Source organism: Lithobates pipiens, unplaced genomic scaffold (genome assembly GCF_037356315.1).
Source record: "Lithobates pipiens isolate NorthernLeopardFrog02 unplaced genomic scaffold, aLitPip1_a1.2 Scaffold_8, whole genome shotgun sequence".
NCBI lineage: Eukaryota > Metazoa > Chordata > Amphibia > Anura > Ranidae > Lithobates > Lithobates pipiens.
The window spans coordinates 479,361,650-479,378,641 of record NW_027507903.1 but is presented as its reverse complement, the minus strand read 5'-3'; the positions used below and the strand labels follow the sequence as shown (position 1 = coordinate 479,378,641).

The following is a 16,992-nucleotide window of genomic DNA, read 5'->3' as shown; positions in this document are numbered from 1 at the left end:
GAGGTGTCAATCTCGCCGATGGAGGCAGCGACATTCACTTCCTTCGCTAGTCCCGTCTACCTGGAGTCACGTTCAAAATGAACCGACTTTACTCCGTGTGTGAGCAAGTCAGTTAATTTCAAAAGTCCGACGGACTAGCACACAGACGGGCAGATTGTCTGCCGGACTGCCAAGCTGACTTAATTTTTCAATGTGGGGCGGTCCAGACAGGATGTAATTGCGGTAACGCCGCCCAAGTAATGGGAACGGCGTTACCATGAGGGGAAGAGTAATCAGTTAGATTACTCGTTACCCTGCTAAAGTAAATGCGTTAAGTAACTCAGTTTATTTTAACTGAGTTACTTACATGACTGGTGACTGGACAGCTGATCACATGATAAAGGGCAGCTGTTATTGGCCCTTTACCAAAATGCCTGAAAAGCTCTTCAAAAGTTCTCAGTGTTTTACTGGCAGTTTACAAGCTCCTCGGTGTGAAAGGGGCCTAATGGATAAGTTCACCTATAGGAGAAAGTTACACCCATATTTAGGATACACCCACCTCCCGCAGCCAGCGCTCCCCTCTCATTGACAGCAGGCAGGGGAATCCTCTCCCAGCACCCACTGTCACTTTTTTGAAAAAAAGCACAGCTGTTCAGGGTTCCACCCTCATCATTCATTCAGATTCCCATACCTCCCAACATTTTGAGATAAGAATGAGGGACACCTATTAACAAATGTATGTAGACATAGGACATGCTCTCTGCCACACCCCCTTAAAGGAGAATTAACCAAAAAAGTTAAATGAAATCTACAAAGACTTTTTTTTACCACTACGATTCCTTTATATTGGCTTTTAAAATGTAAAAATGCAGCAATTTAGAAATCAGATGAAAGGCTTAGCACTGGGAAACACTTTTTGAAAGATAAAAAGTGCATTTTATATACAACTAGAGCAAAATGAGGGACAAATGAGAGGGACAGAGGGACATTGCTCCAAATCAGGGACAGTCCCTCAAAATCAGGGGCAGTTGGGAGCTATGGATTCCTGTGAATTAAAATACTACCACTGTGGCAGGTATACTAATGCTCTGGCAGCGAAAGATTAAATGACAGCAGTAAGGCCTGGTTCACACCTATGCATTTTTTAGTGCATTTTCAGTTTTGCAGAAACACACTACAGTCCATTTAACATGGTTTCCTATGGGTCAAATTCACATCTGTGAATTTTTTGGAAAGTGAACTTTCTGGTTCCATAGACTTCAATGGATCAAAACTGTATTGAAAAATATAAAATGCACCTGGAATGTGCAAACTGCAACCTGCATAGGTGTGAATCAGGCCTTAATGCACCACCAGTGAATCACCACCAGCCACTAACTTTCAAGGGTTGGTAAAAGCTGTCTTTAGGCTATAGATATGAGTCATTTCAGTGATGAATGTCTGTAATGAAGATGTTTTACAGCAGTTTTCCCTGATCACCCGTGCTAAAACTTACCTTTACAGAAAATGCCTTTGACCTTAGAGGTCTCCCTTCATTACAGAGGTCCCTTCATTACAGAGTACCCCTTCACATCAGAAGTCCCCATCCTATTGGTGGTCCCCTTACATATCAATTTCCCTCCAATCACATCAAAGTCCCCCCTATATATCAGAGGACCCCTGTTACATCAGAGCCCCCCGCTATCCATCTCTTATCCAGGGAAAACGGTCTTGTGCTTGTGGCACCCCAGGGGAACCCAAATTCCCAGGATGTCGCAGAACCTTTTTTGAGAAATAGGGCCTGATAGAGTGCAGTACTCCCAGGATTACAAAGCCAGATCTGTCTGTTTTGATTGTGTGGTTGGGTTTAAGCCTCTGTTCAGCTCTGTGGGACCTGTGTTCTGAATATAGGACACCCATTAACTTCAGTGGATTAACCTACCCCAACTCACAGGAATGCAGGGACAGAAGTCCCTAACCCTTTTTTTATTTTTTTATTTTTTTAATTGTGCTGCTCTGAGCTGCAGGGTGCTATGGCATCATGCAGTTTGGCACATGTGCCACATTTGAAAAAAAAAAAGCAAAAAATTCAAATTTCAATCAAAAATGCATGGCACCCTGAGTGCCCTGATACATTAATATCAATCTTTATGAGACTTACTGAAACTGTCCCTAACATGTACCAACACTTGCTTATAAGTTATTTTACTGACACAAAAAGCTTGCCACTGATGCTCAATACATCTGCTCCTACCTGGCACTGTCAGTATTGCTGGCTAGTTGATGATTTTGCCCGCACACAGAATAAACGTTACCACACAGCTGTTCTGTACAAACAGGAAGTGACTGGAGCTACCCTAGTGTTTTTTTTCCCAGTGCATTCTGGGATACAGGAACTGCCACTGTCTCTCCTTTAATGGCCAGCTAACACTTTTTCCTGGTGCCTCCATGGCAGCATACCAATATTTGGTTGCTCCGCCCCTGACCAACCCACAGGACTACTTTAACTCTATAAATAAAAGAGTTGTTCTTCCCTGCTGGTATTCTTTTCTCTGTCCTCATTCCTGCAGGATCACACTCAGCCCTACCTCACCGTCTCACCACTTTATGGTGTGGCCATTGCAGTTTAACCACTTGAGATCCGTGCTATAGTCAAATGACGGCTACAGCGCAGATCTCAATTTCCGGGACTACGTCTATTGACGTCGTCCCCTTTAAGAGCTCCCCGCGCGCTTCCGGGAGCGCGCATCGGGGAAAATCTGTGTTGGCCGTGTCCCCTGGACACAGCCAATCACAGATCGCTGTAAACGGCCAATCACAGCGGCCGTTTACAGCGCGATCGCCGCCTCCAATGGGTGATGATCTCAAATGTAAACAAATGAGATCATCACCCATTGCCGAATCTGTCTCCTCACACAGCGATAGCGTGTGAGGAGAGAGATACTGTAAGTGAACAAAAAAAAAGTTGTTTCTGCCATCTGTGCCCAGATCTACCCTGCCAGTGCCCAGATCTACCCCGCCAGTGCCCAGATCTACCCCACCAGTGCCCATCTCTACCCCACCTGTGCCCACCTGTGCCCACCTGTGCACCGTCAGTGCCCACCTGTGCACCGCCAGTGCCCCATCTGTGCACCGCCAGTGCCCGCCAGTGCCCATCTGTGCACCGCCAGTGCCCGCCAGTGCCAATCGGTGCCCATCTGTGCCGCCTCAGCAGTGCCCATCTGTGCCTCCTTCAGCAGTGCCCATCTGTGCTGCCTCAGCAGTGCCCATCTGTGCCACCTCAGCAGTGCCCATCTGCTGCCTCATCGGTGCACATCTGCAATAAATCTGCACATCTGTGCAATAAATCAGTGCACATCTGTGCCGACCCATCAGTGCCCATCTGCCGACTCAGCAGTGCCCATCTGTGCCGACTCAGCAGTGCCCATCTGTGCCGACTCAGCAGTGCCCATCTGCCGCCTCAGCAGTGCCCATCTGCCGCCTCATTAGTGCACATCCGTGCAATAAATCTGCACATCTGTGCAATAAATCAGTGCACATCTGTGCCGACCCATCAGTGCCCATTTGTGCCACCTCAAAAGCACCCATCTGTGCCACCTCAAAAGTGCCCATCTGTGCCACCTCAAAAGCGCCCATCTGTGCCACCTCAAAAGCGCCCATCTGTATAATCAGTGCACATCTGTGCCACCTCATCAGTGCCCATCAGTGCGACCATGGCTAAACGTGTCTTTTCCGCTGAGGAGGCGTACCAAATTATTTCCACGGCCGACGAGAGCAACGGGGAGCTCTCCTCTTCAGATTCCTTTTCAGATTCAGATTCTGAAGCCGACATAAATTATGAGCCAGTCCTCAGCAGTGAAACACTGACTGAATCCGAGGAGGAAGATATCCGGCCCATCAAACGAAGGCGTTCTAGTGAGGCAGTGCCGTCCACCAGCACCGAAGTGCCGTCCACCAGCACCGCAGTGCCGTCCACCAGCACCGCAGTGCCGTCCACCAGCACCGCAGTGCCCCGGCAAGAAAGGCCAAGTACCAGTGGGGTGTCATCTCAGCCCCAAAGGGTTAGGAGCCATGCCGGCCTTCCCTATGCCCTTCAGAACCCCTTGTGGCTTCCTCCTAATTCAGGAGAGGCCAATGTTCCCCCTTTCACTGCCCAGCCAGGAGTCCAGGTAGACAAAGAGAATTTTACCCCAATAGATTTTTTTAATTTAATTTTTACGGAGGATATGTTGTCGTCAATTGTGGCCCAGTGCAACCTGTATGCACAACAATTTATTTTGCAAAATTCGACCTCTTATTATGCCCGTCCCTACGAATGGAGAGACCTAACAGTGGAGGAGTTCAAGGTTTTTTTAGGCCTCACATTTAATATGGGACTCAAAAAAAAAAATCAATTACGTACCTACTGGTCAACCCACCCCCTCCACCACTCACCGCTCTTCTCCACGGTAATGCCCAGAAGCAGGTATCAGATCATCCTGAGGTTCTTCTGAGTGCCTTCCACGAAATGATCCAAATTATGACCGGCTTTACAAAATTCGACCAATACTGAATTATTTTTCAGAAATATTCCCCAAATTGTTTACCCCGGACCAACACATATGTGTGGATGAGTCCCTTATTAAATTTAGCGGCAGGCTCCTCCGTTATGGGGTGAAGGTCTACAAATTATGCGACCGAGCCACAGGGTACACATATTCATTCATGGTGTACGAAGGGAAGGACACCCAGCTGCAGCCCCCTAATTGTCCGGACTACTTGGGATCCAGCGGAAAAATTGTTTGGGACCTCATATACCCCCTATTGGATAAAGGCTACCACCTGTATGTAGATAACTTCTGCACATCTCTGCCCCTGTTCCACAACCTTCACCGGAAGAAGACGCCAGCATGTGGCACCATAAAAAGGAATCGGAAGGGCTTTCCTCAAAGTCTTGTGAACAAGAAGCTGCGAAAAGGAGAAACCGCAAGTCTGAGAAACAAGGAGGTTCTGGCAGTGAAGTGGAGGGACAGAAGGGATGTGTATATGTTATCTTCTATCCACAACGATACCTTCGTGGAAATCCCCAGAAGGAATGGCCCCGTAAAGAACCCAAATGCATTTCCGAATACAATTTGTTCATGGGGGGAGTCGACTTCAACGACCAAATGATGGAACCATATCTTGTCACAAGACGGACATACCATTGGTACAAAAAAGTAGCAATTTATTTTTTTCAATTGGCCATTTACAATTCCTATGTCATTTACCGCAACTCCACCCAAAACCCCAAACGTTTCTTTGGCTACCAGGAGGAAGTTTTCACTGCCCTTATTTTCCCAAACGGCCCACCAGAAAATATCCGATCAGACATTGTTAGTCGACTCTCCGAGCGCCACTTTCCCTATAAAATCCCCCCCCAAACCAACAGGCCAAAGACGTCAAAAAAGATGTAAGGTGTGTACCAGAGCAGGAGTCAGAAGAGACACATCTTATTATTGTGCACAATGTCCTTCCCAACCAGGCCTCTGCATAGGCGACTGTTTTTGGCATTACCATACTTCAATAAATTTTTAGTGAAGTATGGTAAACATAATCCTCAGTTCCTGCCTTCATACACCTTCACACCCCTTATGCCACTGCCTGCTCTTTAACTGACCCTGGCTTGTTATTTGACCACTCTTATGCCTGCCGATTCTGTACATACCGCTGCCTGATCTGGAACTGACCCTGGACTGTTATTCGACCATGCTTCTGCCTAATGATTCTGTACATACCTCTGCCTGATCTGGAACTGACCCTGGACTGTTATTCAACCATGCTTCTGTCTAACGATTCTGTACATATCTCTGCCTGATCTGGAACTGACCTTGGACTGTTTGACCACGATATTTGCCTGCCTCTTGGACTGATCTTGTATTCTGCAACTGGACTAGTGGGATTCAACACGGGGTCTCACATATGTATAGTTTTTCTGGAAGAAGAAAACAATTTTCTTTGTTTTCTTATTCCTAGATTAGGGTCTGGAGACTCGGAGGCTTCAAAGAGATTTGGGAGGGAAAAGCCTCTACCCCTATCCCCATTCTGTCCTGAACGAGGCTCTACTTCTGTCTGCTGCCTGTAGGACTTACTGCCATCATGCCGCACTGACCACACCACAAGGACCTGCCTACTACCAGGACCAATATTTTTGGCACTGCTGACATCTCTGCACTGACCCTGGACTGTAATATGGACAGTATCCCTGCCTGTTGCCTGAAAAACTGTGTTCGCTGTTGCTGACCAAGTCCCTGCCTGCTACCTGGACCAGTGATATCCTCCTGTGGACAACTGCTCTTCTAAAACCACAGGTAATCTTTTCTTTACCCTTTGCTCAGCATAATGTATTTGGGGGTGTAATTCTTGGTATGTGCAGGCTATGTGTCCCTGGAACGCCGACGGTGTTTCTTGCATGTTGCGCCTCTGTATGTGGTCAGGCTGTGTAAACGTCTCACACATGTGGTATTGCCATACTCAGGAGGAGTAGTACAATGTATTTTGGGGTGTTATTTGTGCTATGTAAATGCTATGCGTTGGAAATATCTTATAAACTGACAACTTTGTGTAAAAAAAATGCGTTTTCATTTTTTTCCACATTTTCCAAAAACTTCTGGAAAAAAATGAACCATTGAAAAGACTCATTATGCCTCATAGATTATACGTTGGGGTGTTAGCTTTCCAAAATGGGGTCATTTTCTGGACGTTTCCATTGCCCTGGTGTTCCAGGGCCTTCAAAACTGTAATAGGTGGTTGAGAAATGAAATGTGTAATTTATGCTCCTAGAATGCCTGAAGGTGCTACTTCAAAATTAGGCCTCTGTATGTGGTCAGGCTGTGTAAAAGTCTCACACATGTGGTATCGTTATACTCAGGAGGAGTAGGAGAATGTATTTTGGGGTGCTATTTTTGCTATGTAAATGCTATGTGTTGGAAATATCTTATAAACGGACAACTTTGTGTAAAAAAAAATGCGTTTTCATTTTTTTCCACATTTTCCGAAAACTTCTGGAAAAAAATGAACCATTGAAAAGACTCATTATGCCTCATAGATTATACGTTGGGGTGTTAGCTTTCCAAAATGGGGTCATTTTCTGGACGTTTCCATTGCCCTGGTGTTCCAGGGCCTTCAAAACTGTAATAGGTGGTTGAGAAATTAAATGTGTAATTTATGCTCCTAGAATGCCTGAAGGTGCTACTTCAAAATTAGGCCTCTGTATGTGGTCAGGCTGTGTAAAAGTCTCACACATGTGGTATCGTTATACTCAGGAGGAGTAGGAGAATGTATTTTGGGGTGCTATTTTTGCTATGTAAATGCTATGCGTTGGAAATATCTTATAAATGGACAACTTTGTGTAAAAAAAAATGCGTTTTCATTTTTTTCCACATGTGGTATCGTTATACTCAGGAGGAGTAGGAGTATGTATTTTGGGGTGTTATTTGTGGTATGCACATTCCGTGTGGGAGAAATAAGCTATTACAATGAAAATTTTGTGAAAAAAAAAAATCGTAATTTTGCAAAGAATTGTGGGAAAAAATGACAACTTAAAATAACTCACCATGCCTCTTACTAAATACATTGGAATGTCTACTTTCCAAAAAGGGGTCATTTGTACTTTCCTGGCTTGTTAGGGTCTCAAGAATGGAGATAGGCCTTAGTACATCAGATGTGATCTTTTTTTGCAAATCTTTATGATTTGCACCATAGCTTGTAGACTCTATAAATTTCACACAGATCATATAATATGCAAACATTTGGGTTATTTTTACCAAAGATGTGTAGTAGTATAAATTGTGGCCAGAATTTATGAAGAAAAATTGCTAATTTGCTAAATTTTGTCACAGAAACGAAGAAAAATTCATTTTTTTTCAAAATTTTCGGTCTTTTTTCATTTATAGCGCAGAAAATAAAAAAACGAGAGGTGATCAAATACCACCAAAAGAAAGCTCTATTGGTATGAAGAAAAGGACAAAAAAATCATTTGGTTACAGTGTTGCATGACTGAGTAATTGTCATTCAAAATGTGAGAGCACTGAAAGCTGAAAATTGGTCTGGGACTGAGGGGGGTTTAAGTGCCCAGTAAGCAAGTGTTTAATGCTCTCCTGCAGTATGGCGTCCCATTGCTTGGGCTGCTAAAGGCACCAGATAAGTAAGGGAGCCCATTTTTCTGTGGCTCTTTATGGGTTTTTTTTTTAACAGGAGCCAGTCATCCTACTCTATGTTCCCTTGTTGGGCATGCCTCATATGCATATGCTAATATTTTTCCACAATATAGGTTATTTTTACCTCCAGCAGCGTGCCCCATGTGTCTGTTTTCTCCTTCCTTCAGGAGTGTGCAGGTTGGCTCTGCTTTCCCGGCGGGGGGGGGGGGTGTCACAGCCTGATGTCACGGCGCATGCGCAGTAGCGCACTAAAGCCATCTTGCAACACCCAAAACACTCTCAGGTATAAAGGAGAGCTTGTCTTCATTAGGGGGCCAGCTGCCAAAGGGAAGGGAAGACATCTCTAATGCCGGCCATACACGATGCGAATTCCGAACGACCCGTCGAGCGATAAACGAAAGCGGCACTCACAACAACATGCGAATGTGCCATCAATTAAGTACGAAAATCGTACGTTAAAACACTATGTTTTCTTGACAATAGAGGAAGTGATGTAATATTTATTAACCTTTTAACCACACCCCCTACTGTACAAAATCGGGTCACGCCGAGTACGAAACGAGCGGTCGTTTCGCGCATTGCACATTCATACGTTCTGAGAAAATGCCATTCAAGAGGTACAATAGAAAGCAGAAAATGGCAGCCATGGTAATTGCAATAATAGCCTTGGAGGAAGAGAAGAAAAAAAGAAGAAAAAGAAGGAAGAGCAGAGTGTGGACAAAAAACTGGCTCCTGCAGCGTGAGAAATTCTCACATGTAAATCTATTGTCAAACCTGAGGGAAAATAATCCTGAGGATTATCGAAATTATTTACGGATGACACAGGAGTCATTTGAGATGCTGTTATCGCATGTGCGGCCACATATCACCAAACAAGACTCCTGTATGAGAAAGGCTGTCAGCGCAGAGGAGAGGCTCATGGCAACCCTCCGTTTCTTGGCTAAAGGCAGGTCTTTTGAGGACATGAAGTTTACAACTGGAATTTCTGCCCAATCATTAGGTCGAATTATACCGGAGACGTGTGAGGCCATAATAAAAGTGCTCCAACCACAGTATTTAAAGGTATGAAAACATGGTGAACTGTCAGAGTTCTATTACATGACTAAAAATGAAACAAAGTTTAAATATGTAAAATCAACAATGTGTCTAAAATGGCCAAAAACACAATTTCTTCTAAGAAAATACATAACAAGAAGTACACCATTTCCAAAAAGAGACGTTTTGAAACAGAATCTATTTTTTATTTAACAACAATAACCATTTTAATTTTAACAAGAACAGTAAAGAAATTTTTTTTTATTCACAAATTCGTATAATGGGGATCACGAAACCAAGGACCTTGATGGTGTTCCTGGTTCATTGGCCAGCTCGTGGTTCCATGTTGTTGGGATGTCTGCCAGTTTGGGACAGATGGTACAGGTTGATGGTATGTACAACCTTGATACCCTATAACATCGGTGTTTGGGGTAAGATGCCCCTTAAGTCCAATGGCCATCATTTTATGCAGCAGAGGTTCAAATAAGTCACGCTGCTGCATAGTCATCCTGCGTAACTTGTGTGCAACAAGATAACCCACAGCATCACACTCATCATCCTTTTGTTCCATAATGGATGATGCATTCCTTAATAAAGTGGAAGTGTCAAAATCTGAAGTCTTCCTTTTTTTTCCCCTCTGAGCACTCAGACCCGATGGCCCTGGCTGCTCTGGTACTGGGCTTGGAGTATCCTATAGAAAATAATGTAAAAAGTAATTAATAAATCAATTACCATGAATGCTAAATATTCCTATGTCTTTTTTGCCAACAGTTTCCCACAAATTCCCAGGAATGGAAAGAGCTTGCTAAAGAATTCCAGGATATGTGGAATTTCCCGAATTGTGGTGGTGCAATAGATGGGAAACATGTAAGGATCATCCCACCAGCCAATTCAGGATCCTACTATTACAACTACAAAGGGTTCTTTAGCATAATATTAATGGCGATCGTCAATGCAAAATATGAATTCATATACCTGGACATAGGGAAAAATGGTAGAAACTCAGATGGAGGAGTAATACAGCGGAGTGAATTCCTAAACAGACTGAAAGGAGGTGTTTTGCATCTTCCATCTTCAAGTGAAACCGTGGAAGGACTAAATTTCATCTTTATTGGGGATGACGCATTTGCTTTGCATGAACATCTTTTGAAACCGTATCCCTTACGTAATTTAACAGCTCAACAGAAGATATTCAATAATCGTCTGTCCAGGGCAAGACGGGTGGTTGAAAATGCGTTCGGCATTATGGCCAGCAGATTCAGAATCTTCCACACTGCTATGAATGTAGCAGTGGAAAAAGTGGACATCATCGTGAAGTGCTGTTGTATGCTACACAATTTTTTACGAAGCACAACAGTGTCATACATGCCAACATCTGCAGTTGATATGGAAGACATTACCAGTGGGACAATTGTACCAGGTGACTGGCGAAACGACAGCACTGGTTTGCTAAATTTAGCTCCTGCAAGGCCTAGCTTACCAACTGCCAGTGCACGTCAGAATCGACAAAATTATACTGATTATTTTGTAGGCAGGGGGGCAGTTGCATGGCAGGATTGTATCTAGCTTTAGATAATATGGATTGGGGACAGTGGAAGACAGTGGAAGAAGTTTTGGTTAGACTTTCAGTTTAAAAATATTCATGCAAAAAAGTACAGTAGTGCACAATTTCTTCACTACCCTATTGCCAGTTGTTTAAATAAAGAATATACAACATATAGTTACCTGTGTCTGTGTTTGGGATATATCCTCCGCTTCAGATAATGCACCGGAGTCTGATGGGCCACTTGCTTCCAGAGTACAATGGGACTCTCTGGGATTATCGGAATCAGCTAGGAACATGAGGTCTTTGAAGTACCACAAACGTGGCACATATACATCCTCAGCTCCTGCACCAGATTTTTTGGAGGCTTGTATTTTTTTATATTCCTTTTTAAACACAGTGCGCAAGTTTGCAATTTTGTTCTTTACATAATCTTCAGTTGGTTCAATACACACTGCTTTGCATAACTCTTTGAGTTCTTTTAAAGCTTCATCACGCTTATAACGATTGGAATAATCTCTGGATCTCACATCCCATAGGCAGGATAATTCACGGTATTTGTCGATAAATTGGGGTAGGAAATCGGGTGATGTAAATTTGGAAGCCATTGTCCTTTAAATAAAAAAAAACATGAATTAAATATATATATATATCTAAATTACATGCTTAAAGTTTTATAATACATGTCTAGAATTGGACAAATGGCCATTTAGAACATCCAGCTCCAATAATTAAAGTGTAGCAATAATACAATACAATAATACAAAAATTGTAGTGTAGCAATAATACAATACAATAACACAATCAAAGGTATTTACATCAATCACACACACATCCACGGGCACATTAAATAATCAAAGTATAGTCCCCAGATCAAACTTACCACAGGTATCTCCGTTTGTATTATCGTCTATCAAACGAATATTACTCGAATATTCTTTCATACGTGACGTCACGAAACCGCGGACGTTTGTATTATCACATGCGATGTATCTTGTGCAAGCCACACCTCTTCTTTAATACAGTGCACAGTTGCAGACCTCATGGCAGAGCACATGGCAGATTCTCCAGATGCAGGGCCCCAGATAGTGCAAAGAGAGGAGATTGTGGAGGGAAGTCGGCCAGTAAGTGCAGTCACCAGAAGAAGAAGGACGAAAGCCAGCAATATGACTTTCGAGGAGATGGTGGACATGGTGAATATTCTGCAGAAGAAGGATTATGATTGTCGTGAGCATGTATACAGCAACATGAACATACGCAAAGATGCAATATTAGAGAAGGTGCAACATGTTTTACGCAAACGCCATGGCAGTGAACGCACAAAAGACCAGTTAAGAAAGCGATGGTCTGACCTGAAATTAAGAGAAGAAAGTCAGCTTAGAAAGATCAACAAAATAATCGACAAAAGTAAGTACTTTATTTTTGGTGTGCATGTATTTATTATGTTTTTGTATGCATAAAGTCAAGCAACCTACTGCAATTCCCAAGTAAAATGAGTGAAAGCAGACACGCACATAAAGATTGCATATACAGAACATAACACTCATATTTTCTGAGTGTTATGTTCTGTATATGCAATCTTTATGTGCGTGTCTGCTTTCACTCATTTTACTTGGGAATTGCAGTAGGTTGCTTGACTTTATGTTTGAAAATGTAACAATGGTATTGCAATGCTTGACTTGCACCTAAAAGTATATATATATATATATTGCATTTAATAGGAAGCCGAAAAAAGAAACATGGAGAGGTGGAAATAGTACATGAGGATGTGGAGCAGACAAGTGCACAGACTGACATGGCAACAGACACAACTGTAATCGTACTGACGCCTGTTGAAGATGAGAGCAGCCATGTGTCCACTTCAGGTAAATTATATTTTTATTATTTTTGTTTAAATGAGCTGTATTTTTGAAATTTATTTTCAAAATTTTTATTTAAGTTTTTTTTTTTTTTATAGCTGTTCGATCATCTACTTCAAGCAGCTCAACTTCTGACAGTAGTACATCAGCAAACCGAATTATTGCAGATTTAAAGTCATTACATGCTGACATTGAGAATGTTCGCACTACCCTGAATTCTTTTCCACGCAGAATTTCAGAGATCCTTGAGCAATTATCTACATTTTGAATGGGTTTAGACGTTTAGCTTGTTTTTCATGCATACCCTGGTTCTTTTTTGCACATGCAACTTTTGTTTTATATACCTATAGGGGATTATTTACTAAAGGAAAATCTACTTTGCACAAGTGCGCTTGGAAGTGCAGTTGCTGTAGATCTGAGGGGGGCATGCAAGGACAATAAAAAAACAGCATTTTACCTTGCATATGATTGGTTGTTAAAATCAGCAGAGCTTCCCCTCATTTCAGATCTAGAACAACTACTTCCAAGTGCACTTTCAGTGCACTTGTGCAAAGTGGATTTGCCTATCATAAATAACGCCTATAGTGTTCTTGTCCATGTGTAGGCAATGTTTTGGCTGCACTACTACTGTACAAATTACATAGTGATTTTGTAAAAAGAGTTTATATTTTTGTATTTGGAACTTTATATTTTCAAGAAACGCGTACACGCATGAAACCATTCCTGTTTTGGGTTTGGCACAATAAATCTGTGCTTGTTTGAATTTGGTGTGGAGTGTCTTTATTTTAATCATTATGTGCATTATGTCACCTCTATTCCCCACACTTGATGTTATACATGATTTGAAATGTCTTTGGAGATTATTCCACTTTGCTCGCAGACATGTCAGCACCTCCTGGATGAAGCTATTTATAACATATATGGTGTATAGCAAATGCAATAGGTCATTATTGCCTGCTTTCCTTATATTTTTTTTCCTTTCATGTCAAAGAATAAGGACCATTATACATGCACAGGCAGTTATGTTTATTTCACTTTTCTTGCAGACTTGTTGGCACCTCATCAGACTTTGCTGTGGCCTATTTTTTTTTGTGTATTTTACGATCATTTAAAGTTGCGTTCGACCATTCGTTCGTTGTTTTCTATATGTTTTCCTTCCGGTTCGAACTTTCCAGAGATCATGCGCAGTTCTTTTTCTTATGTCAAATCGTCCAACTCTGCCATTAACGATACGATTTTTGGACGATTTTTGTAAAAAAAAAACAACATGTTGGATTTGTCAATTTGCCCTGTCGTATGAAAATCGCATGTCGCGCATACCACACTAACGATACGAAAATCGGGCGATTTTACTTTCGCTTTGGATTTTCGTTCGGAATTTGCATCGTGTATGGCTGGCATAAAGTGTCTTCTCCATCTCTTCTATTTTCTCCCCTGTATTATGCAGCCCAGCCAAGATACCGGGGGGGGGGGGGGGGGGGGGGGGGTTATTATGATAAATACGTATACCAGTAATATATTTATGTTTATTTATATGTAGGTGTATGTATTTTAAAGAAAAAAAACACTTTTTTTTGTTCTTCAAAGACTGATTTAATTCCTATTGTCTTTTTCTCAGCTGCCACTAGTAGTCTAATGCGGCATCAAAAAGATCCTCAACATACCACTAGGTAAGGGTGTGTGGAAAACAAGCCCTTCCTGATAAATTGGTATGTGGTCAGTGCCTTCTAGAAGCCACAGGGGACAGGAAAGAGACAAACAGGAATCCATGGAATCAAAAACCTGATTAACTAGATGCCGACCGCCGGCTGTCAAATGACGGCCAGGCAGCGCACCTATTGTGGCGGGAGGCCGTCATATGACGGCCTCCCGTTTAAACAGGGAATGCACGCGATCGTGCGTGCGCATCCCTGTTTCTTCGGTGGCGGTGTGTCACGGAGACACCGCTCGACACCGAAGGGGGTGAACAGCCATTCGTTATGGCTGTTTACCACGTGATCGGCCGTGATGAAGTCACGGGCGATCACAGATGGTCACACCCCGAACGTGCACGGCACATGCGCGCGATCGCGAGTGCGCTGCGCGTGCACGTCGGTGGCGGCGTGTTCCCCGGGAACACTGCTCGTCACCGACGCTGGTGAACAGCCATTGGCCGGCTGTTTACCCACGTGATCGGCTGTGATCCTTTCACAGCCGATCACTAAAATGTAAACAAACCGCGGTAACAGGATGTTACCGGGTTCTCCTCCTCACACACCGATCGTGTGTGAGGAGGAGATTGCGGTAACATCTCGTTACCGCATACAGTGTACACCAATCATACTGATTGCCCCCCCCAATAAAGAGGACCTGTCACCACCCCTCATAGTACCTGTCAATCACAGTCCATCAGAGTACCTGTCACAGTCCATCAGAGTATTTGAGTACCTGTCACAGCCCATCAGAGTACCCGAGTACCTGTCCTGGCCCATCAGAGTACCCGAGTACCTGTCCCGGCCCATCAGAGTACCCGAGTACCTGTCCCGGCCCATCAGGGTACCCGAGTACCTGTCCCGGCCCATCAGAGTACCTGAGTACCTGTCACAGCCCATCAGAGTACCCGAGTACCTGTCACAGCCCATCTGAGTACCCGAGTACCTGTCACGGCACATCAGGGTACCCGAGTACCTGTCACGGCACATCAGAGTACCCGAGTACCTGTCACGGCCCATCAGGGTACCCGAGTACCTGTCACGGCCCATCAGGGTACCCGAGTACCTGTCACGGCCCATCAGGGTACCCGAGTACCTGTCACGGCCCATCAGGGTACCCGAGTACCTGTCACAGTCCATTAGAGTACCGAGTACCTGTCACAGTCCATTAGAGTACCGAGTACCTGTCACAGTCCATCAGGGTACCCGAGTATCTGTCACAGCCCATCTGAGTACCCGAGTACCTGTCACAGTCCATTAGAGTACCGAGTACCTGTCACATTCCATTAGAGTACCGAGTACCTGTCACAGCCCATCTGAGTACCCGAGTACCTGTCACAGCCCATCTGAGTACCCGAGTACCTGTCACAGTCCATCAGGGTACCCGAGTACCTGTCACAGTCCATCAGGGTACCCGAGTACCTGTCACAGTCCATTAGAGTACCGAGTACCTGTCACAGTCCATTAGAGTACCGAGTACCTGTCACAGTCCATCAGGGTACCCGAGTACCTGTCACAGACCATCAGGGTACCCGAGTACCTGTCACAGTCCATTAGAGTACCGAGTACCTGTCACAGTCCATTAGAGTACCTGTCACAGTCCATTAGAGTACCGAGTACCTGTCACAGTCCACCAGGGTACCCGAGTACCTGTCACAGCCCATCTGAGTACCTACCTGTTCCAGTCCATCTGTGTACCAGAGTACCTGTCACAGTCCATCTGAGTACCCGAGTACCTGTCACAGTTCATCTGAGTACCCGAGTACCTGTCACAGTCCATATGAGTACCTGTCACCGCCCTTCAGGGTACCCAAATACCAGTCACCAAACCATCAGAGTACCTGTCACCAGGCCATCAGAGTACCCGAGTACCTGTCACCAGGCCACCAGAGTACCCGAGTACCTGTCACCAGGCCATCAGAGTACCCGAGTACCTGTCACCAGGCCATCAGAGTACCCGAGTACCTGTCACCAGGTCATCAGAGTACCCGAGTACCTGTCACCAGGCCATCAGAGTACCCGAGTACCTGTCATCAGGCCATCAGAGTACCCGAGTACCTGTCATCAGGCCATCAGAGTACCCGAGTACCTGTCACCAGGCCATCAGAGTACCCGAGTACCTGTCACCAGGCCATCAGAGTACCCGAGTACCTATCTCCAGCCCATCAGAGTACCCGAGTACCTATTTGCAGCCCATGTCTCATAGAATATACGTTGGGGTGTTTGCTTTCCAAAATGGGGTCATTTTGTGGGTAATTTCACTGTCCTGTGGTCCAGGACCTTCAAAAGTGTGATGGGTAGGAATGAAATGAGATGTGTCATTTATGCTTATAGAACGCCTGAACGTACTACTTCAATGTTCGGCCTCTCTATGTGGCCAGGCTGTGTAAAAGTCCTACACATGTGGTATCGCCATACTCGGGAGGAGTAGCAGAATGTATTTTGGGGTGTAATTTTTGCTATATACATGCTATGTGTTAGAAATATCTTATAAATTGACAATTTTGTGTAAAAAAAAAAATGCGTTTTAATTTTTTTCCACATATTCCAAAAACTTCTGGAAAAAAATTAACCATTCAAAAGACTCATTATGCCTCACAGATTATACGTTGGGGTGTTTGCTTTCCAAAATGGGGTCATTTTATGGGAAATTCCATTGTTCTGGTACTCCAGGGACTTCAAAAGTGTAATAGGTGGTTGAGAAATGAGATGCGTCATTTTTGCTCGTA

General features: G+C 44.0%; 1 protein-coding gene and 1 long non-coding RNA gene across 2 annotated transcripts; one reads left to right on the top strand and one right to left on the bottom strand.

The window, feature by feature from the left end:
- Window positions 1-9,354: 9,354 nt before the first annotated feature.
- On the bottom strand, window positions 9,355-11,576 carry LOC143960324 (uncharacterized). The gene is made up of 2 exons (XR_013270300.1): window positions 10,896-11,576; window positions 9,355-9,861 (listed from the first exon to the last, which is right to left on the bottom strand). It is a non-coding gene; the product is annotated as an uncharacterized LOC143960324 (long non-coding RNA).
- Window positions 11,577-11,729: 153 nt separating this feature from the next.
- LOC143963307 (uncharacterized) lies at window positions 11,730-13,335 on the top strand. Its single transcript, XM_077472877.1, has 3 exons — window positions 11,730-12,120; window positions 12,435-12,578; window positions 12,671-13,335. Exons 1-3 carry the CDS (start codon window positions 11,757-11,759, stop codon window positions 12,838-12,840), a joined length of 678 nt encoding a protein of 225 aa, XP_077329003.1. The 5' UTR covers window positions 11,730-11,756; the 3' UTR covers window positions 12,841-13,335.
- The last annotated feature ends 3,657 nt before the right edge of the window (window positions 13,336-16,992 follow it).